The sequence below is a fragment of the Malaclemys terrapin genome, chromosome 18 (assembly GCF_027887155.1).
Source record: "Malaclemys terrapin pileata isolate rMalTer1 chromosome 18, rMalTer1.hap1, whole genome shotgun sequence".
Taxonomy (NCBI): domain Eukaryota; kingdom Metazoa; phylum Chordata; order Testudines; family Emydidae; genus Malaclemys; species Malaclemys terrapin.
In genome coordinates this window covers 13,753,332-13,776,610 of record NC_071522.1, presented here as the reverse complement: position 1 = coordinate 13,776,610, position 23,279 = coordinate 13,753,332, and the positions used below count along the sequence as shown (strand labels likewise).

At 42.0% G+C, this 23,279-nt stretch overlaps 1 protein-coding gene across 1 annotated transcript in view; it reads left to right on the top strand.

The window, feature by feature from the left end:
• Positions 1 to 23,279, top strand: part of GALNT17 (polypeptide N-acetylgalactosaminyltransferase 17) — a 281,383-nt gene that overhangs the window by 177,412 nt on the left and 80,692 nt on the right. The window contains exon 6 of the mRNA XM_054008560.1: positions 10,774 to 10,891. Within this exon, the coding sequence (XP_053864535.1) occupies positions 10,774 to 10,891 (118 nt within the window). The remainder of the gene's footprint in view (positions 1 to 10,773; positions 10,892 to 23,279) is intronic.

Sequence of the window (23,279 nt, the reverse complement as noted above, 5' to 3'; positions counted from 1 at the left end):
TTCATGTGTTTTATCACATAAATATGGTCCGCAGTCTAACATCCTCATTCAGATGGAACAGTATCTTACTCCACAGAGAGTCTGATTGTTTTCAGTGAGACTTCTTGCTGAGTCAGATACTACTCAGCATGAGCAAGGTGCCAGAGCAGGGTGACCAGACAGCAAGTGTGAAAAATCGGGACGGGGGTGGCGGCGGGTAATAGGCGCCTACATAAGAGAGAACCCCAAATATCGGGACTGTCCCTATAAAATCGGGACATCTGGTCACCCTATGCCAGAGACTCTGGCCTTGTGAATTTACAAACCTTTTAAAATAAAGGGTAGATTCCTAGCTGATGTAAATTGTCATAGCTGCATTGACTTCACTGGACAAGTTACACCAACTGATGTTCTGGCCAGAGTTTATAACTCTGACTGCAATAGACTAGTATCAGGGACTCTATATAACCTACCATATGATGCCAAGAAGTACTCCGGCATTTTGAAAGTCTGTTATGGCAAGCATGTCTGCACTAAAACCCTTGCTAAAAATCCCTAAAAATATGTTGGTGTGCAGGGAAATTGTGAGTGTTTAAGGGTGTCCTGTGATGGAAAATGCTGGGACTGATCTATTTTTTTAAAAAAAGGGAGAAAAAATGTCCTTAGGCTGTGACCTTGGTAGCAGTTGGATGTGAAATTTTATGTTGAATGCCTTAAGCTTGGAAGTTTCATAGAAGATTTGCTACAGCATCAGCTGCTGCACCGTAATCCACCAGGGGTATAGAAAATGTAAACATGTGGTCCACCATTGTTACTGGTTGGCTAAAGTAGAACTGGACTTGGAAGACTGAGTGACTCCTCAGGCATAAGGTTACAGCTCACGCTGTCCTATCTACTGATTTTTTTCTCGCCACAGAAGTAGTACATTTGTGTGCGTGGCACATATAGTTACAGTTCATGTACAGTTAACAATAGTTACAGTTAATGTAACAGCTTTAATCCAAGAATCATAAAAGTGCTTTATAGATGTTGGCTCGCCATAGATATTACACTCATTTGACAGATGGGAAAGAGAGCCAAAGAGTGGTTAAATACTTTGCCTAAGGTCCCAAACTGAGTCTGTTATAGAACTGGGAATAGAACCATTTACACAACACTGACCAGGTCAAATACATAAGTAGAACTGACAGACTTTCAAAAATATATAGTTTTCAAGGGTTCTGTTTCATTAGAAGCTTCTTTAAAGCTTGTTAAGCTCATGCAAATTTCAAAAAAGACACTAAATCTAAGTTCTTTTATGCGATATGTCTTACTTTTAATTTGTTTCTCGGATACTAGCGCTTAGCAAGAGTGGGAAAATCAGCCCCTCTGAAACAGACAATTCAGCAAGGTCGTTGGCGCAAGGAAGCCAGGATCATTCAAGAAACAACGATTTTGAATGCTATCCTGGGGATACTATTAACCAAGGTACATTGCCAGGGGCAAACCATCATTCCTTCTGTACACGTTTTATTACACTCTTATGAATGAAATCTAGCCAGTGTCTGCCCAAGTCATTATGGAGCTGATGAAGGGAGGCTCAGAGAAGGTTCTCGTCTGTGAAACTGCGTACCTTCATTTATGAAGGGGAAGGAATATTTGAGTTTTTCTTGGAGAAGCAGTACTCACAAATGACTGTGATGACATAAGTGTGCAGACTCCCATGTGATCCAGATCACATCACCACACCTGTGTACTACTATGCAGTGGTCACATGGAAAGCTTCTCAAATTGCTCGAATTAATGCACTGAAGTTTTGTATTAAAGTAACTATCTGCTTTATTGAACTTGTCCAGGGTGCGTGGGCACTCTAATTCCCATGTAGTGGGCTTCTTGTAAAACTTGGGACTGGATTCTTTGGAGTGTCTCTTTCCTGTTATTCAGAGTTTTGGTTAGAGAGCTGGAGGGAGTCGTGAAAGGACATGAGTCACACTAAATCAAATCCAGCTGAAAAGGTAGTTTGAGTCTTTAAAATGCACATAGTAACATTGCAGTGAGACACTCCAACATATCTGATTTTTCCATTGTACAATTTGCTAAACATGACTGAAAACTTACTGTGAAATCTATTTATAGCTAGTAACCCCTTGTGGGGCCCCAATGACCAACATAAACTGTGGCCCATCATTCCATTATTATGATGATCCCAATGACTGTCCTAAAAAATATAGCTGTGATTGTGGAATCAGGGGACTGAGAGTTTATATCTGGGAATTACACTAACACAATAGAAGTTTTAAAATTCATTTCACTTCCAACAATGATGATATAGTAACCTGGGAAGATAGATTCCTGATCAGGATTTCAGAACAATCAAACAAAAGGCTACCCCCGATGAATTCATGCTTGGTTTTAAACCAGACCCAATGCATGCTGGGATGGTCTTGGGCAAAAGTAGTTAGGGCTCTGCAGACACATTCAGTAAAGCTGATGGTCTCATCCTGAGCATGAATTCAAGTATTCAGTAGCCTGAGACACTGAATTGCCAAATATAAATCTCCAAGAAGGAAGAGACATCCTTGACATAATTGACATATGGGCTTCAGGCTTCCTTCGCTTGTAACTCCGGTTCAAAGTATACCTTCTCTATCTACAAGCCCTCTCTCCTATAGTCCTTGACATGATACATTAAATCAACAAGTTGTAATAGAGGTAGTAACTAGTTTCTTCTGAACTGGTTTTGACCAACCGCAGAAGTGGATGGACCCTACGAGAGAAGCTATCTTCTCTGCTATTTCTAGCCCAGCGCAGCACCAAAAGTACTGAAATCTCATGAGACAGTCCGATTGTGTGATGCTTCCAGAATGACTTCCCCATCAATAGGTTTGGATGGGCAACTGAAGATTGTCAGAACTGCTAGTGATGGCCCCATCACTCTGGTTTCATTCATGGTACAGGAGACTTATTTCCACCAATATCTTCTCTCTTTATTTTTAATCGAAGGAGTTTTGTTCAGAGGAAAGTCTGTTGTACTCAGGGGTGATGGATACACATAAAAACTGTTATGTCTGAGCTCTTTTTCTATAGCCTTGCTTTAGGCAAGCAGAAATAGGCAGCTAGATGGCTACTATCGGTTACTGAATAAGCATCTGGGGCTAAGATATTAACCTCGCTATAAACTGAAAAAGGCTTTCTTCAATACCACATGCTGGGATTTGATTTCTGCTATACTGTGGTAAGAGTACACATCCCCTGGAATAAACCCATATGTTATGCGCCCAGTTCTTTATTAACTCCTCATTATGTGCATCGGGCACCCCATGCATAGAAACACACATGTACAATAGTGACAAGTCATTTTTGTTTACAAATTACAATTACAAATTTGTTTACAAAATCCTTAATTTTGTCCATGTCTAAAAGAAAATTAAATACTATAAATAACAATATATTGTGCATATCTATTGAGCAGCGAGAACAGTACATACATAGTGTGCAAAGCAGATCAGGAAGGCTTTCAAGTATAGATGACTGTTAGCCACTGACTGAACTGTTTATCCACTCTGCTTTAATACTTAAACTCAAAGTTTGTGTTTTCTAGATTTGTTGATTTCTATTCCCCAAGGTTCAGAAAGATCTGAGTTTACAAACGGAGTTTCAGTGATGTACAGAAGACTGATCAATGATGTAGTTAACTTAAAATCTCTTTCGTTATGTATAGTGAATGCCCATAAATACATGCTCTTTTTTTTAAAAAGCAGTCAAAGATACGACAGAAAGCAAATGGAAATTTGGCCCTAGACCAGCTGTCGATAAAATCTATTTTTCTTAACTCCAACACAGACTTCCTTTAGGGAGAAGAAAATAATTGGTGGTCCACCACATGAGAGCCACTTTGTTAATTCAACCAAGTTAGACAACTTACCTGAAGTTTACTAGATAACATGGGCCTGATTCTGTTCTCATTTCAATATAAAGCCAGATGTAATAGCAATGCAGTCACCGTAAATCCAACTGTAATCCCAGTTCACCAGTGTAATTGAGAATGGAATTCACATTTACCAATACTAGCTGAATTTCCTCCTGAGTTTGCAAAATTGGGCCAGAAATTTTGTGAGAACAGGCTTTTTAATGATTTTCCCAGTCTTTCCTGGTTCCATACAATCTTTGCAATACCTCCCAGCCGCAACCCAAAAGTGCAGACACAGGCAAAAATGAAAGACAATGGGTGCAAATTTCCTATGGTTTTGGAACCTCAAAAGCAAAATGCTTGTTTGAGTTTGATGTGGAGGGATGGGCCAGGGCTGGGGATGAGGCAGAAGCAGGGCAAGAGGATGTGTTTCTAGACAAACCCTCCACATTTATCCTAAATAGAACGGCTGGGTTACAGCCCTGGAGCCTGCTGTGGCCTCCGGATTAGAGCGATATGGAGTGATTCCAAGGCTGAAGTACACCAGCTATATTCAATATGTCTCCTTCAGCCTTGCCTGTAAGGTGATGAGTCATCCCTGAACTAGAGCCTGAATAAACCACATGTGTTGATGAGGGATTCCTGTGTTAGGCTCCAGCCAATCCACAAGCCAGGAGCTGGTCTGGTGACTCTCGGGGCAGGCATATAAACCTTGCGGGAGAAACAGTAGCTCAGTTTACTCAATGTTGCTTCATGGATTGGAACTCTCCCCTGCCTGACAGCAGTAACACTCTATAAGCCTTAGCCACCTTCCGTCTTGCTCTTGCTTCAGTCCTGTTCCTACTCCTGCTCCTGCCCCTTCCCCTACCTTGTTCTTACTCAGGCCTTGTTCCCCCCACTCTAGACTCCTGATTCCAGCTCTAACACCCCCTGCCTCCACCCACTAAATGTGACTGTCATGGCTCTGACCATGCCCATCATGGTTTCTTACATTGTCAGCCTTTACTTGTATGGACAAGAAAATTAAAAAAAAAAAACACAAATCCAACCAAAACCCCTTACTTGGTATATACACTTCTACCTCGATATAACGCGACCCAAAATAACACGAATTCGGATATAACGCGGTAAAGCAGTGCTCGGGGGGAGAGGGGGCAGGGCTGCGCACTCCAGTGGATCAAAACAAGTTCGATATAACGCGGTTTGACCTATAACACCGTAAGATTTTTTGGCTCCCGAGGACAGCGTTATATCGAGATAGAGGTGTACATACTGTAACTTGTACTTTAAGTATAGTACTAATTGTATAGGAGAACTAACTAGACTATATTTCCTCTTCAATTCAGGAGAGTGGTTTAGAAGTCTACAGTATAACTGTGCACCAGAGAAAGGAAGAATATTAAAGTCTCTTAATAGACTAGGATAAATGTTTGCCTCTGTGTCTTATTTATCTTTATTTAGAGATTCATACTGAGGATAGTTCAGCCAGCTTTTTTTGATCTTTTGTCACTTATTTGTGTATAAGAGCCAAGTGAAATAACAGCAAGAAACTAACAAGCCATGGAATTCAGGATACAAAGCCAATAATTCCACTAAATATGAATCATCTCTGTTAATAGTCTTTCTGCCAAATTCTACTTTTCGCTTCGCATTAAAGAAAAATTAGCTATCGGGACAAATAAAAAATGCATTGAGTGTGAGTTGATCTGTGTGTTTTCAAAACAAACTGTGCTAATGCTTTTAATTAAGGGGTAGGGAAAATGAAGGGCTTTATCATCCAGTCTCCTAGGGCTATTATTTCATTGTGGATGGGTCTTCTGTTATTCTAAATGTCCACCTTTTTTGAAGGATTTGCTGTTAAATCAAATGTAGTTTGTATTTAAATTCCAGCTTGCCACATGAGCCCTCATTTATTTGATAAGGAACCATTGTTATGAAGAAGAATGTAGCGCTTAATTTGTATTGCTTAAGGGAGCTCAGGAATGCTCCATTTGCTCGTTTAGCATGTTAACGATATCATTTGGTCGGAAATGAATATGCAGCACGATATTGTTGAGCAAAATTTGGAGGTGAGATTATAAAAGCTCTGTCAGATTACTCACTCACAAGGCTTCTGAAAGGACATGTTAAAGCGGTGCTGACAGCTTCATCACTGGTCCCGAGTCTCAGGTGGCTTTGGCGGGAGTGGCCATTAGCAGGGATGAGAGGATAATTTCGGTTTTCATGTTCGTTTAAGGTGTGATCTAATGCTCAAAAAGATCAGTGGAAAGACTCCCATTGACTTTATTGGCTGCTTAGGTTGGAGCTTTATGGTTTGATCCAATAAAGTCATTGGAAAGACTGGTTTCACAGTAGCAGCCGTGTTAGTCTGTATCCGCAAAAAGAAGAACAGGAGTACTTGTGGCACCTTAGAGACTAACAAATTTATTAGAGCATAAGCTTTCATGGACTACAGCCCACTTCTTCGGATGCATATAGAATGGAACATATATTGAGGAGATATATAGATGGATTTCCACTCCATACGGCAAAATGCAGTGCCTTGCATAATGACAGGTTTCAAAGTAGCAGCCGTGTTAGTCTGTATCCGCAAAAAGAAGAACAGGAGTACTTGTGGCACTCAGGAAGCACTAGATTAGATCCTGAGGCTTTGATCCTGCAAAGATGTGCGAGTACTTCCATTGATTTCAGTGGAACTACTCACATTACAGTAAGTTAAGCACATGAATATTAGCGGGATCAGAGCTCTAGTCCTTAAAATATTTGACTGTCAAAAAGGATAACAATTTGTGGGGGAGAGGGTGTGCACGTGGGCCATTGTTCACTAAGAACTGGTCTGTGGCCACCAGCTGGTTAGAAAACTGCGGGTTTTCTTCTGGGGAAAAATATTTTTGGTTAAAAGTATCAAAATCTGAAATATTTTCACAAAAAAAATAAAATATTTTGATTTTGAAATGCTAACTTGGTGCTTTAGGGGAGTTGTAGTTCACGTGTCTCGTGCTCCTGTTCTCCTTCGTAGGCTGTGCTCCTTGGTCAGGGTGCATCATGAAGTCCAGTTGGTCAGCCTTGCCCATTGAGGAGAAAGGGAGTATGAGGTATCCGAACTATCCCATGAATCACTGCAGCAGCATTTCAGAATCCAGATATTTCAGTTATCAGGCATTCCGTTTTTCATCAAAAATGTTGTTTTGTAAACACCGCCATTTTCCATTGATAAACCGTTTCACTGGAAAATTTTTGACCAGAACTAATTAGTATCTTTCTGTCACTAATGACCTAAACTAAATTTGATGTAGAAGCAAAAGGCCCCAGAGCCCCCATAACTAGATCCCACAGCAGCTAGACACCTGTAACTAGCCCATGCCAGTCAATTCAGGCTCAGGCCGCAGGGCTGTTTCATTGCTGTGCTGATTTCTGGGCTTGGGTTGAGGCCGGGCTCTAGGACCCTGCAAGGCGAGAGGCTCCCAGAGCTCAGGTCCCAGCCTGAGTCCAGAAGTTTATACAGCAATGAAACAGACCCGCAGCGTGAGCCTGAGTTGGTTGGCACAGGCCAGCCGCGGGAGTCTAGTTGCTGTGTAGACAGACCCAAAGTGTCCATGCCGGCTTCCCAGTTCCGAAGACACGAGAGAAAAAGGGGTTGTGCACATTCTGTGACAGAAAAAGTGTGACTTTTCCTTTAGTTTAATTCCTGATGGTAATCTAGGAAAATGGAGCTATTAGATGTTGGCATCTCTAACGTGAGTATCATTTCAAAATGAATTGTTTCTGCTAAAGGTAGTAATCTTGCTACCATTAAAGCAATGAAATTGAATTCTTAAGTACTAGAGTAGAGCAAACCATGAAGTATTGTACTGCTTATTGAAACTAAGGATCAGATGGCTGCCTGAAAAAAGAGTCTATTTAAGGTAGAGTATTGATAGTTCCTGTATTTTACTAATTTAATATGCCAATTGTTCTATGATTCTACGTTAAATCTTATAATAGAAATAATCTGCACTTAATACATATTACCCTTCATCCAGGGATCTCAGATAATTCACAAAAATGAATTAGGCCTCATACCATCTATGAGTCAACGAGTGATACCTTTACTAAGATAGAGTAGTATTTGCCTCCCATTTACTCCCATGGGATGACTCATGGTATAAGGTACAACCCAACCTGAGTATCACTATCTGGCCCTAAGCAAGGTAGGGAAGTACTGTAAATAGCAACTTTATAGATTGGTAAACTGAGGCACGGGGAGGTTCTGTGACTTGCCTCATTTAAAGCATGTTTGTTAAGTATGACAAAGCATATCAGTGGTCGAGCCAGAAATAGAAGCCAGACTTCCTGACTCCTACTGGCTGGCTTCTACAACGAGACCAGACAGCCTTATAGGAAACAACATGTGCTCATGGGGAAATACAGTGAGTTTTCTAATGATCATATATGATAGAATTTGCATTAAGGGATGAAAGTCTTCCCTGTGCAACCCAAGGCCTATGCGCTTAGTCATGGGGCTTAAGTAGGAGTTAACTGCTGCATAGGCTTGTGCTGTCCCTCTGTTCAAGGTTGAATTTCACCCTAGTGAGGGCAATACCACCTCTTAAATACTAGGTTTATTTCCTGACCCCAAAGGATACTGGGGACAGAGCTCCATTTGTATATGGGAATAATTTAAGGCCAAAGTGCTTTGGTGACCCTTCTGCACCCCTAAATACTACAGTCATGTTTGATTTTTTCCTTGCTGATATCCATAAGGGGTCCAGGCTTTGCTTCTACAGCTAGGATCAAAGTCTAGATTAGATGGGGAGGGAGGGGGAGTCTCTTTTATTATTCCATTTTACATTGGAAAATATCCCAGAGGATTCAGCTTTCCATATACCACAACCACAACAGATTTGCAAACCCGAAAGTAGCAAGAGCGTAACAATCTAGTTGTTTTAAGCCACATGCTGTGTGGAAAATAATAATTTTAGGGATGGGGTTCTGTTCAACCATGCCCATATCCTCAGCTGGCATAAATCAGAATAGCTCCCTTGTTTCCAGTGGACCATCTACATCAGCTGAAGATCTGCCCAGTGTTTTCAAACAATATTTACATTTGTTCTATCCTAGTTATTGAAGAAGAAAGAAAACTGCCACCAGTAGTAAATACACCTACCTATGAGTGCCCTTAATGTTTTATAGTTATTAGGAAAATATCCAGTGGGACTGTATTTCTTCTATATCGGTTTGTGCATATGTTAATGTCAGTCCCTGACACACGCTCATTTTTCTTAATCCTTTTTTCTTAATGGATACCTTGAGCTTGGCTGGCCTTCCAGAGGCTGCAAGTAATAATTTTGCTTCATCAATTAGAAAGCAAGAACTTTTGCAGGATTCTGGAGTCAAATCTTTCACACCTATCCTCTCGAGAGTAACTCTGGCTATTGGTAGAGCTGGGGAAATTATGCAACAAAATAGTGTGTGAATATTTGTCCAGTGTCTTTAATGAATTTGCTTCTCCCACATGATTGTCGTTGTTATTCATTAGTGAGGCATATTTCCTTCTCTGGAATTATATTATTATTGTTATAATTTATATCACCCTGCAGATCCCACCCACGATCAGGGCCCCATTTGATTAGTCATTGTGCAAATACATAGCAAAAAAAGAGTTGTTATTCTGGAGAGCTTATGTTCAAAATAGACAAGAGAAAAAAGGGAGAGTGGAAGGTAGTAGTAGTATTCCTACTCTACCAATGGGGAACTGAGGCAAAGAGACATTAAGTAACTTGCCCAAGGTCACCCAGGAAGTCTGTGGCTGAGCTAAGTTCAGTGCCTTAACCACAGAACTTTCCTTGCTCCCTTTAATGTATATAGGTAGTTCAGCAGTTGAATTTTGTGCAGTCTTACTTCAGTGGCAAAATAATATCTAGGGTTACCATATTTTAATAAAACAAAAAGAGGACACTCCATGGGGCCCTGCCCCTGCCCCAACTCCGCCCCTTCCCTGTCCTGGCCCCTCCCTGACTCCACCCCTTCCCCGCCCAACTCCGTCCCTTCCCCAAAGTCCCCGCCCCAACTCCGCCCCCTCCCCTGAACGCTCCGCCCCCTGTTCCTCCCCCTCCCCCGCTTCCCACGAATCAAATGTTCGTGGGAAGCCTGAAACAGGCAGGCAGCACGTAAGCTGGGGCGGTGGCGGGGGGGAGGGAGGGCGCGAGGAGGCGCGGCCCAGTCCGGGCCCCCTGGCCAAGCGGCTTCCTCCGGCAGCCGGCCGCGGCCAAGAGGCTCTGGCCCCGGCGTCTCCGGCCCGGCTTGGCTCGGGCCCTGGGGCGCCGGCCCCGGCCAAGTGGCTCCGGCCCCAGCCCCGGCCCTAGCAACTCCACCGGCCCCGGCCCTGGCCGAGTGGCGCCAGCCAGCGGCTGAGCACCCCCAGCCCCAGTCCCAGTGGCTCGGGCCCAGCTTGGCTCGGGCCCCGGTTCTGGCCGAGCGGCTCCGGCTCCAGCCCCAGCAGCTCCAGCCCGGACCCAAGCCCCACGACCCCTCCCTATTTTCCCGGACATGTCCGGCTTTTTGGAATTTCCTCCCGGACTGGGATTTGAGGACCAAAAAGCCGGACATGTCCGTGAAAATCCGGACGTATGGTAACCTTATAATATCTCCCAAATAATGCTACAATTCTACAAGCACAGTGCTTACTACTGTGAAGCTGGTGGCACTACCCAGCGCAGGCCGCACTGAAATCAATAGGAGCTTACCAAAGACTCCAGTGGCATCAGGATCAGGCCTTATTTTAGGTATTAGGTAACTTCCATTGATTAAATAAACCTACAGTCCTTTTTCTAAAAAAAAAAGAAAGAAAGAAAAAAGGAAAATGACAACTAAAAATTTTGCATTGCTCATAATGCTGTTTCTATTTTTCTTTTCTCTTCCTGCAGGACACCTGCTATGATTGGCTGTTCATTTGTTGTAAACAGGAAGTTCTTTGGAGAAATAGGTCTTCTGGATCCTGGAATGGATGTATATGGAGGAGAGAACATAGAGCTAGGAATCAAGGTTTGTGAAATTGTTACCATTCTGTGCAATTTTTCTTGAAATTGTATTTTTAAAAAACTCATGCACAAGTATCTTTTTTAAAGACCAAAATCAATTAGAATCTGCATTACAGTCGAGCACATGATACTTTCAGTGGCACCTTAAAGAAAGAGTAAAGAAAACATTTAGTTACTTATTGGGAGTATATTTTCTCCTGTCCCCCAACATTTGCATATGGGGCAAAGCCTACTAAAACCAAAGGGAGCATTTCCAATTATTTAAGTAGGCTTTGGATCAGGTCTATAGCATCAGTTCATGATAACAAATTATAGATATGCGAAATATCAAATCCACTGTCAAAGAAAATATCATGCTTGTGTCTCTCACAGAAATAGTCTCATGGAAGGTGATGGGGATACTCGTTGTGAATACCACAAGCACGATTTGAATGCTAAAATGTCTTTTACAGACATTTAACAGCCACATAATAAAGTGCATGTATAAATTGGTGTAACCCACTTTAATTGTGATATATCAGTAGGCGTATTTTCAGTAACTGCCACAAGAAACTACACAAGAAACTCCTGCTTACAATGTCTTCTAGTGCAACTTCAATTCATTACTATAAAGATATTAGATGTGGTTGTTTCCATAATTAGAAATTAGGGCCCTACCAAATTCACAGCCATGAAAAACGCGTTACGGACCATGAAATCTGGTCTCCCCACCCCCTGTAAAATCTGGTCTTTTGTGTGCTTTTACCCAATACTATACAGATATAACGGGAGAGACCAGCGTTTCTCAAATTGGGTTTCCTGACCCAAAAGGGACTTGCTGGGGGGGGTCACAAGGTTATTTTAGGGGGGTTGCTGAATTGCCACCCTTATTTTTGCACTGCCTTCAGAGCTGGGTGGCCGGAGAGCGGTAGCTGTTGGCCAGGCACCCAGCTCTGAAGGCAGCGCCCTGCCAGCAGCAGCGCAGAAGTAAGGATGGCAACACGATACCATGCCACCCTTTTGTGCTGCTGCCTACAGAGCTGGGATCCCGGCCTGCAACCGCCACTCTCCAGCTGCCCAGCTCTGAAGGCAGCACCGCTGTCAACAGCATCGCAGAAGTAAGGGTAGCAGTATCGCAACCCCCCTACAATAACCTTGCGACCCCCCCCCACACACACACAATTTCTTTATGGGACCCCTACGATTACAACACCATGAAAGTTCAGATTTAAATAACTGAGATAATGAAATTTATTATTTTTAAAATCACATGACCCATGAAATTGACCAAAATGCACCGTGAATTTGATAGGGCCCTATCCATAATATATCCCAAAGTGGTTCATAGACAAAAGATTTCAATGCTTGCAAACAAACTTGCAGTGGCGGAGTCTATGGAGATCCAATCAAGCCTGGGCTTAGAACATACTATTGGTTAGATTAAGGAGCTGATAGTGGGAGAGACCTGAAACTTGCTCATAACTGAAAAATTGAATTAGTGCTGTTGTAAAAAATGAAAAGTCATTGTTTATTTCATAGATTTGCCAGATGATATTTGCTTTGCTAGACAATCAAAAGTAACTTATAAAATCTGTTTTTATTGGATGTGGGGAATAGTAATCTCATTTAAACAAGGGAATAGAAGATAAAGGCCTCAAATATGCCACACAATTCCACTCCTTATGGGGTAATTATTGCACCATGAGCATGCAATTGATGCCCTGAGTCTAGAGGTATCAAACTCTCTTGTAACCACCTTCATTTGTTTGTTTCACTTTTTTATGTTGCTATCATTCAGCGATTGACAGAGATGGTATAGTATTTAGTAAAACTATTCTTCTCCTAGTTAATAATTCAACCCATCTGTTTAGTCTCAGAGGATTTAAATGGAGATTGCTAGAAAAGCAAGATAGTTGTTCAAGGTACAAGCAATGATCAGAGATGTAATATTTTTTTATTTTTTTTTATATTGTGGATCTATTAAAAGAATATCTCTACTTGAAAGATTTTGAAAATTCCCACGACCCCATCCTAATCTTTATTTTTTCCAATGTGTATACATGCACGCACACACATATTATATATACACACTCTGGCCAAGACTTTCAAAAGTAATTAGTGGTTTGGGGTGTATATACATGTGGGGCTCAAACTTATGACATTTTTTAAAAGGCCTGCTTTTCAAACGGTGCTGAGCATGTCCCCTCTGAAAATCAACCTCCTTTAAGGTGTCTCAAGTTGGGCATCCAAAACTGCAGGTAAATAAAATTGCTAGTCACTTTTGAAAATGTTGGCCTTTGTGTAAAAACTCACAGTTACACCATATGGGCCCAGTCTTGCTCACAGTGAAGTTGTTTGGTGTTTTGGTACTAAATTCAATAGAATGGTGGCTTTTGTCACAGTTGGTCTGGTTTGCACTGTATATCAAGGTTCCATTTATAAATTGTTTATACAGGGTTAATAAATAATTAATTGACATTTTAATAAATATAGCATCCAACCAACAAATTGTTTTAAACTCTGGGTTACAACCATCTATAATATGCTTATAACACCTATTAACCCTCAGAAACCATTGCTAAAGTTTATCTTAATATGAAATGTTTGATTGGTTGCTGAATAATTTTAAAGTGTGGCAGTTGTCAAAAAGTAATTGTGTGGTTCTTTGTTTACTCTGTCTCAATGCCTCTCAGCTCAAACGTGACTCAGTTTACAAGTCAGAAGATAATGGTTTTCTCTTTGGTGATGATGCAAGTTCCACTTTCTTTCTGAAAATCATGCTGTATTTTAATATAGTTTAATATTTATATTACTAAAAAACCCATCATATGTTTCTGGGTGCATATACCTATCTCCTAGAACTGGAAGGGACTCCAAAAGGTCATTGAGTCCAGCCCCCTGCCTTCACTAGCAAGACCAAGTACTGATTTTGCCCCAGATCTGTAAGTGGCCCCTTCAAGGATTGAACTCACAACCCTGGGTTTAGCAGGGCAATGCTCAAACCACTGAGATATTCCTCCTCCAATGTATGCATGTATACATTTGTTTTAAAGTACAAAAATTAGACAATAGACCAAAGGGACAAAAGCCCACCATCTCAGACATCCAGCAAAAACATCAGTTAAACATACTACGGCAGGGGTTCTCACAACAAATTTTTAGTGGCCTCAGAGCAGCCACCAACTCTTGCTGGTGGCCGCTCTGACAAGTTTAACTAAAATTCCTAATTAAGTTTAGAAAAGACAAATAAATATGCACATATACTTGTCCAGAACATTGCAATTTATTTATGTTGAGATTTTTTTGCACACTCAATAATAAAAATAATGTATACTTGTCTCGATTCTTTACTGGACCTAAACAGAATAGAAAACACAAATAAGGGCATGTTCTTGTCTTTGTTGTTGTTGTTTGTTTGTTTCTTTGTTTATTTTGCTTTTCTGGTTTCCTTTTTAAAGACTTGCTAGCTAGTAAGCTGCTGCTGTGAAAAGTGATATTAACAAACATACAAATATCACTTTTCACAGCAGCAGACTTACTCAGCCCTGGCAAGCCCGGGGACAATTTAAGCTCTGGATGGGGCAGTGGGTAGGGATGCATTGGGGGCCGGAGGCAATGGGGAGAATGGATGGGGTAGGCAATGGGGGTCAAGGGAGAATGGATGGGGGTGAGCCCAGGGCCGGAGCCTGTTGCCCACCACCCCAAGGAAGGGGGGGAACTCACTAGCAGCCTGTTCCTCCAGCATTTGTGTCTCCCCTCTGGCGGCCTTCGGGAGGGGGCACTGCTTTGCCCCCCTCCCCCATCACTGCCCAGGAGACTGTATCCGCAAGAAAAGCCCTCGGTGGCCGCATGCAGCCACGGTGACCGCACTTGAGAAACACTGTTCTATGGTACAATTAAATGAAGGTGATCTAAAGAAAAAGGATAACAGTAAAAAAAGGTTTTATCTTGTCCTGTATTTAAAAAGAACATGTACTTTACAAGAATCTGATTTATAAATATGTTCAGATATATGTACAGTACATATGGCTATAAAATGCATTAAAAGAAATCTATCTATTTACTTGCTGTTACTAATTAGCTCAAATGAGAGCATTGACAGATTAGTTAAGTGGTTCACTCTGACAAAAAAGTTATCCATGGTTAGGGCTGCAGATAACCCTGGCGCTAGGGTTTTTGCTGCCCTCTACAAAGTGGAAAACATCCTCCTACCCTGTAGTCACTCAAATAATAATAAACCCACTAAACATTTTGCTGCCTCTAATTTCTTGCTGCCCTAGGCAATTTCTTGTTCTACTTGCAGGGTAAACCTGGCCCTGGCATGGAGCACAGATTGTTCTTTGTATTACTGTCATTCCTCTTATCTCACTACAGTGACTCTAGAAGGAGTTCACATCTTGTGCTTAGTCTCTCTCCCTGTCCCTAAAGTCGACTACTTCATATCCTGAGGCAGCACTAAAAAAAAACCAAAAGAATAAAATCGCTGTCAGCCTGTTCTTGGCAGAGAAAATGGTGGTGTCCACTAGGCAAAGGAGTTCAGGGTAATATTTCAACGGAGATGTTTTCAACAGCATTTATTTATTTATTTATTTATTTATGTATGTCAAGCTATTCCTGGCCATTGATTTATCCCAGTGCTAGGTCTTACTACACTTGTCACATGCCAGGCCTGTATATTTGAACAGCATTCCCTAGAGTTAGCAACAAATACCTTCCACAGCAGGCCATTTTTTATCAAAATTCTACCCTTCACGGTTATTCCACAACAGCAGAGTTGGTCACCAGCTCTACCTGCTGTGGCTGGAGAATATCGAAGCTCTAGATGTCTGAGCAAAGGGCAGTTGTAGGAGTGCATCAGCTTTTGAACTCTGTGGACATTTTCACTTCACTAATATAAAGCCCTTGAATGTGGTCTCAGGACACCCCTTGACTTCAGAGGTAGATTTGGGCCTTTACCAATGTCAAGGTTGTATATTATGTATGCAGTTCCAGCCTCGGTGCGGGAAAGGACTTAAGCACACACTTTTCATGAAAAGTTTCATCACAAATCCAATTTTCCAACATCAGAAATTTTCTATCAAAACTCTTTTATCAGCCATAGCACTGCTATTACCTCTAGTGGTAAGAGGGACATTTGCTCTGGTAGCTTCTTTCCTGAGGTGGCCAGCAATATGGCAAATTAGTATGAGTTTTCCATTCATTGCTTAATGGACACCGATTTAGTCCAGTGATATAGGCCTGTGAGAATCTATAACGCATTACCCAATTCCCTCAAATAACTGGTCTCCTCAACATGCACAGTCGTTTCTCCAGGCCCGTGAGGATTTGGGGAATCTGTAATAACTTATGAATTCTGTGTATGCTTATGAACACTTGGCAGTTTTATCAAGCTGCAAGCTCCATTTTGAATGTGCAGCCCCCTTTGCCTTCTCCGTTGTCTGTTTGCCTTCATGTTGAATTGAAATTCCAAAGGCTGGTGACAAAGGTATAAGAAAAGAGGGTTGTTGACTTAAAGTGCACTCCTATTGAAATGGAATAGCCCTAAAAATAGACTGGCTCCTAACCCGGAGAATTGGTCTATCAGAGGAGAGGTCGCCTTGGCAATTACCGTAAGTCACCTGCGGCGGCTGAGCAGGATGTCATCCCACAAAGGGGGCTAAAAGCTATAAAAGGGCAGGAGCTGCTTTACTCAGGGGACCATTTTTCTCCAGCTCAATATGAGGGAGAAGCAGTCCAGCATGTAGAAGCTTGTTGAGACAGGGGGAACCCTGCCTGCTTGCCCCCAAGTACTCCCAAGGGAATGGTGAGCTAGTGGTGGGCATTGCATTTAGGCTGCTTATTGTTTTCTAAATGATCTGTACTTTCTTGTGCTTAGTTGTTAGGTGAAAGAGCAAGGGTGTTAGAATTCAGTGCCGACTCGGTGTTATATGCTTTAGGCCTTCTGAGAGACTTAACCAGTAAACTGGAAGGGATTCTGGTGGGATTCTGAAAGAGGGTGTGTTTAAGCTATGGGCATACGCAGGTGGATAACAGGTACCAGCTCTCACAAGAAGTACTACACACCGGGTCTGGATAGTGGCTGGGCTCTATCCAGGTTCCTGGAGCTGTAACAATGCCCCTTCTGCATTTGCAAACTTTGGCAAAAAAAACTCTATTCAGAAAACTTCCACTCCCACTTTTGTTTTGCTTTTTAAATGAAAATTTTTTGTGGGTGCAGTTTTTAGTGAATGTTTGAACTGCAAGGAAACCATTTGCTTTTAATATGCATCACGCTGTTTCTTTGTGTGTGAGGGTTGTATGGATTTTCACGGTTGGTCACAGAGAGTTACTGAGATGCCCCAGGAAACTATATATGATGTTTGTTTTGAACAAAGGTTTATTTTGTGTGTATTGCCATCATTTCAAGCCCTGGGGATGGGTTACAAGGTTGTTTTCAGCAATGTCATGCGTTGCTAATTAAACTCATTTAAACTGTCTTTTAGAGATTAATTTAATCAATAAGGATATTATTACTCCTTTGATAGTATCATTTGTACGAATCATCACTTGATGAAGACAATTAACTCAGAATGCTTATTAGCTGATCCATCCCACACCTTATTTGTGTAGTAGGAATCAGTCACAGATTTAATTAAGAAAAGTACAATTCAAGGATTTCTTTGAGGCTTGGTGGATGCCTCTGTCTTTGTTTTACATGAATGTTTAATCTATTGTAGTTTGGGTTTGGTCATTTATTTTTATCTATTTCTTTTTTTAGAGGAGAAAAAGGTGTGTTCTCATTTCAAAGGCCGAGGGCATGGCTACACGTGCGGATGTAGAGCGCTTTGTGTTAAACCAGCCTTCGGAGAGTGCAGTAGGGAAAGCGCTGCAGTCTGTCCACACTGGCGTGGCCACATTAGCAGCTCTTTCAACGGCCACAGAAAGCAGTGCATTGTGGTAGCTATCCCAGCATGCAAGTGGCTGCAATGTGCTTTTCAAATGAGGGGGTGAGGTGGAGTGTGACAGGGAGTGTGTTGTGTGTATGTGGAGGGAGAGAGAGTGGGTTGAGGGGGGCTCAGAGCATGTCAGCATGCTATCTTGTAAGTTCAGACAGCAACAGACCCCTGTCCCCCGCCCCCCCACCTCTCTCTCTCACACACTACATTCCACAGTAATGGTTGCTTTGTCTCGGAGCAGATAAGCATGCTGGCTGTCAGAAACGGAGCTTTCAAAGGGCATATTGGCATGCCTGCAGTGATTCCAAAACAATGACAAGAATGGCCACTTGAGTTCAGGGGATTGTGGGACGTTTCCGGAGGCTGATCAGAGCGCAGTAATGCAACACCTCATTCACACTGACGCCCGGGCGTTTCAGCTAATGCGCACCAAGTGTTAATCTTCTCACCGAGGTGGAGTACCAGGAGCGCTCTAGCCCTGGAGTCAGAGTGCTCTATGTGCCTTGCCAGTGTGGACAGGTAGTGAGCTAGGGCGCCCGAGTCTGCTTTAATGCGCTCTAACTCACAAGTGTAGCCACGCCCTGAGTTTTCCTAACTAGTCACCTAAATGTCTCATGTCAATCTCAGATGTGCGCATCCAAATGTGCAGTTGTGCATGCAAAAGAGGTAACAGTAAACCCATTTGCACATTCGTATGTGCTAGCGGAGGACTGGTCTTAATAAGGGTAATGAATTCTGAGAGGTTGGCTCCAGGTAATATATGCAAATGGGTGGAATCAAACATTTTGGGGTGGTTGTTATTTTATTAATAATTATTTAGGCTCTAATTCCACAACCATTCATACACATTAGTAACTTTATAATTAGGGGGTGAAATTTACCCCTGTGCAGAGGGCGCAAGGACTGTGCACCCCTTAACTCCCACATAAGTTCTCAAGGTGGCACTTCAGTGGTACATAAGTCCGGGATGGGCTCTGTGCACAGGGTGAATTTTACCCACAAATAGTCTCATTGAATTTATATGAGTAAAATTATTCTGATGCTTAAGTGTTTTCAGAATCAGGGCCTTAGAAACAAAAAATATATATATTTAGTTTCCTTTTTAGCACAGAGGAGCTCATGGATTTCTGTATGTAGAAAATCAAATGTTTTTTTTTCTCTGTATGTTTTGCGTAAAATTAATGTCAACTATCACTCTTTACTAAGGATAAAATAAAGTATTTTGGCTGGATTTTTGAAAGCCGCTGAATCTCTCTGCTTCCACTGAGTTCCTCTACGCTAGCTCGAGAGTTCATAGATTCCAAGGCTGGAAGGGACAACGGGGATCATCTAGTCTGACCTCCTGTATAGCACAGGTCAGAGAACCTCACCCAAATAATTCCTAGAGCAGATCTTCTAAGAAAACATCCAATCTTGATTTTAAAATTGTCAATGATGGAGAATCCACCACCACGACCCTTGGCAAATTGCTCCCATGGTTAATTACCCTCACTGTCAAAAATGTATGTCTTATTTCCAGTCTGAATTTGTATCGCTTCAGCTTCCAGCCACTGGTTCGTGTTCGCTCTTGCTCGTCTATATCGAGGAGCCCGTTATTAAATATTTGTTCCCCATATAGTTGCTTATAAACTGTAATCAAGTCACCCCTTAACCTTCTCTTTGGTAACTGAAATAGATTGAATTCTTTGAGTCTATCGCTAGAAGGCAGGTTTTCTAATCCTTTAATCATTTTCATGGTTCTTGTCTAAACTCTCTCCTGTTTATCAACATCCTTCTTGAATTGTGGGCACCAGAACCGGACCCAGAATTCTAGCAGCAGTTGCACCAGTGCCAAATACAGAAGTAAAATAACCTCTTTACTCCTATTCAAGATTCCCTTCTTTATGCATCTCAGGATTCCACTAGCTGTTTTGGCCATAGTGTCACATTGGTAGCTCATGTTCAGCTGATGATCCGCCATGACCCCCAAATCTATTTCGGAGTCACTGATTCCCTGGAGAGAGTCCCCCATTCTGTAAGTGTGGCCTGCATTTTTTGTTCCTAGGTGTATACATTTACATTTAGCCATAGTAAAATGCATATTGTTTGCTTGTGCCAAGTTTACCCAGTGATCCAAATAGCTCTGAATCAGTGACCTGTCCCCTTCATTGTTTGGCCATTCCCCCAATTTTTGTGTCATCTGCAGAGGTTGATTGTGGTGATTTCATGTTTTGCTCCAGGTTGTTGATAAAAATGATAAATAGCATAAGGCCAAGAACCAACCCCCTGCAGGATCCCACTGGAAACATATGCTTGATGATGATTCCCTATTTACAATTGTATATTAAGACCCATCAGTTAGCCAGTTTTTAATCCTTTTAAGATGTGCCATGTTAATTTTATACTGTTCTAGTTTTTTAATCAACATCTCATGTGGTACCAAGTTGCAGCAAGTCTCTAGCCATTTGTGCCACATAGGCAGAGCAAAGGGAGAGGAATAGGGCAGAGAATCTGCTCCGTGATGTTCTATGCATGAGTGAATAGAGGAAGGATGGTCCTGTATTTAAGGTGATAACCTGGGCCATGGGAACTCCAGGTTCAATTCCCTGCTCTGCCAAGGGCTTAAAATATGATCCTGGGCAAATCACTTAGTCTTTCTGTGCCAGGGGTCCTCATCTGTAAAATGGGCAGAATAGCATTGCCCTACCTCACAGGGTGAGGATAAACACATTAATATAGTCTGGCACTCAGGTACTATGGAAATGGGGGCCTTATAAAAAGCTTAGATAAATAAATACTTACCTGTGTTTAATCTTATGAAAGGAAAGTCTGAATGCTTGGTACTCGTTACCGGAGCCTTAAAATAGCCCAGGTTTGGTTGTATGTTGTTTTTATAATACCTTAGTACTAGCCAAATACAGACACCTACTATAAAATGTCCCCTTGTGGCTGAGCGATAAGCATTGTTTGTTGTCATTCTAAATGTACTTGGTTTGAGCTTTATGTTTGATCTTCAACTCTCTAAACCCTGAGTACTGATATGGATACCCGATGGCAGGACAATAACTGAAATTCTTTGGACTAAAATAGTAAATCAGGCTACAGACAGGAATATCTGATGGCAGGATTGTACCTGAAATTCTTTCTTTAGCACCTTGCCCGTCAGCACATAGCAGTATAGTTCCTGTGACTGTCATGTCTGCTGATTTTACAAGACATTCTGCAGCTTGTTGTCCACAGGCAGCGACCTACTGAGTGAGATAGTGGGAGATCTATTATGCTATATTGTTACATTGATCACTCTGAAAAATATGAGGCTGAAAAGCATATCATTTATTCATAAGGTTTTATTAGGCCTGTGAGTGCGTGAAGAGACAAGTATCAGGGGGTAGCCGTGTTAGTCTGTATCCACAAAAACAACAAGGAGTCCGGTGGCACCTTAAAGACTAACAGATTTATTTGGGCATAAGCTTTCGTGGGTAAAAAACCCACTTCTTCAGATGCACTTGTTAGTCTTTAAGGTGCCACTGGACTCCTTGTTGTTTTCGGGAAGAGAACGTAATTAGCATGATGTGGGATTTTTACCCACCCAGCCCTCACTTTGCCAGAATGAAACTGATCTGCTTGAAATTCCACCTGCAAGATCTTCAGTCTGGGGATGAATCAGAGAAAACTTCTGAGAGAGATGGAGGTTCAAATCTTAAGTGGAGTTCACTCTTGGAATATATCCTTAATTTTATTTCTTAGTGTGTTTGGTTGGTTTTCACATCTCCCAAATGGCTTGACATATATACCCCAAATTCCATATATTCAGTCGGTCCTGGAAAGGAGATGTGCCTTAAACTAGTTTTGGAGGTTGAGGCTGGAATTATGAGATACTAATTACGTACATTATGATGTCTTTCATGGCCTAATGAGTTGGTGTTTGTCTGTCCCATCTGCCTAATCAGCTGATGTATCTTAGCATTTATACTGAACAGCTATAAACTTTATAAAGTGGGTAAAAGGCCAGATGCAGATAGTCATGATGTGAGGGGTGGCAAGCAGGGTACCACATTGGACTGATGAGGTCTTAGGAGAGGGCAAGCCACAAATGGAGGTAAGTGCTCTGATCTGGCAAATGGGAAGGAGGAAGCCACACATAAAGATGGGTCCATTTCTTCCCTGCTTTCAAGGAACAAGGAAGCACCTGCATAACTTGCAGGATCCGTGAAAGACCCTGGATGGCTCACACAATACCACAGAATCCATGCGCAAAAACCACAGGGACTACTGAAAGTGGGGAATTTTTAAACAAAGAATATTTCCAGGTAAAAATATTGTTAACTCAGAGCAAAGGAAGAAATAGAATAAGACTGACCCTGGAAAATGTCTTAGAAGCATAGCTTTAGAAATAAAGCAGCACACCAATTCCCATGCGCCCATGTGCTTGGTCACATGCTATTTATATCGGTCGGTATCCCCATTGTATTAAGATTGATTTTATTCTTCAGTCAGCATTATTGTTGTGTGGTTGAAAGAAATATTTCCACTGTTGACAAATAGCCAATCAGGAAAAACGTTTATTTTAACCACAGAAATTGGTACTATTGTGAATTTAGAACGTTTCCTCCACGTTGTTGTCAGTGCCGCATTTACTGAAGGTGCTGGAGGATGTTTTATAGGAAATGTCAGTCTAGTTTTCTGACGCATTGTGAGCCAGACATTTACACCATTTTCTTCTATTAGAGTTGCAGTGGTGTGAGCAATTTAGAGCTGTCTCTTTTAAGGAAGGGAAATTGCAAGCAGGCAGTCATGTCGCTTATGCTGCTCACTCTCTTGCTCTCTCCTGATAGAAAATGATTTATTGTCCCTGCCCGTTATCTCCACTCCAATAAGGAAGGGTGAAGGGAGCATTCTCACCCACTCTGATTCTAGTGTTTTTACCGACAATATTCTTTTTATGCAGGGAAAAAGTTCATCGTTTTCATCGAAAAATATTAGCTCTTCCCATCCAACAGGCAATATATTGCAGATGAAATTCACTTCTGTGTACAGAGGTCCTGCTCTCAAGACTATGCACCCCTTAATTTCCACTTGAGCTTTTGGCGCTTATAAGCCTTTTCTGGTCTTCGAGTGACTACTAATTGAAGAATTGCCAAAGGCCTGACGTAATGCTGGACATACAGAACCAGACGTACAGCCCTGTCTTCCGCCACTGTAACTGCAGGCTCTGGGCCGCTCTTGGGAACGTTCCAGCTGTGGCGAGCAGTCACAGCTTTCCCTCTGCTAAAGGGCCTGTAGATATGTGGGTCTGCAGAACTCGAAGAATGAGCAGCACTGGCTGAGAAGGGAGTGTAGGCAGGACAGTCAATTCAGTGTGTACTCCCAGCAGCTTCCTGTGATAAATCTCCTGTAAAGCTCTGGCCAAAAAATAAAGCTCCTTACCCCCACCCTCCAAGCAGAAAACCACAAGGCAGGGTGAAAGCTGCAGCACCATCTCACCTTCCTGAATTCAGG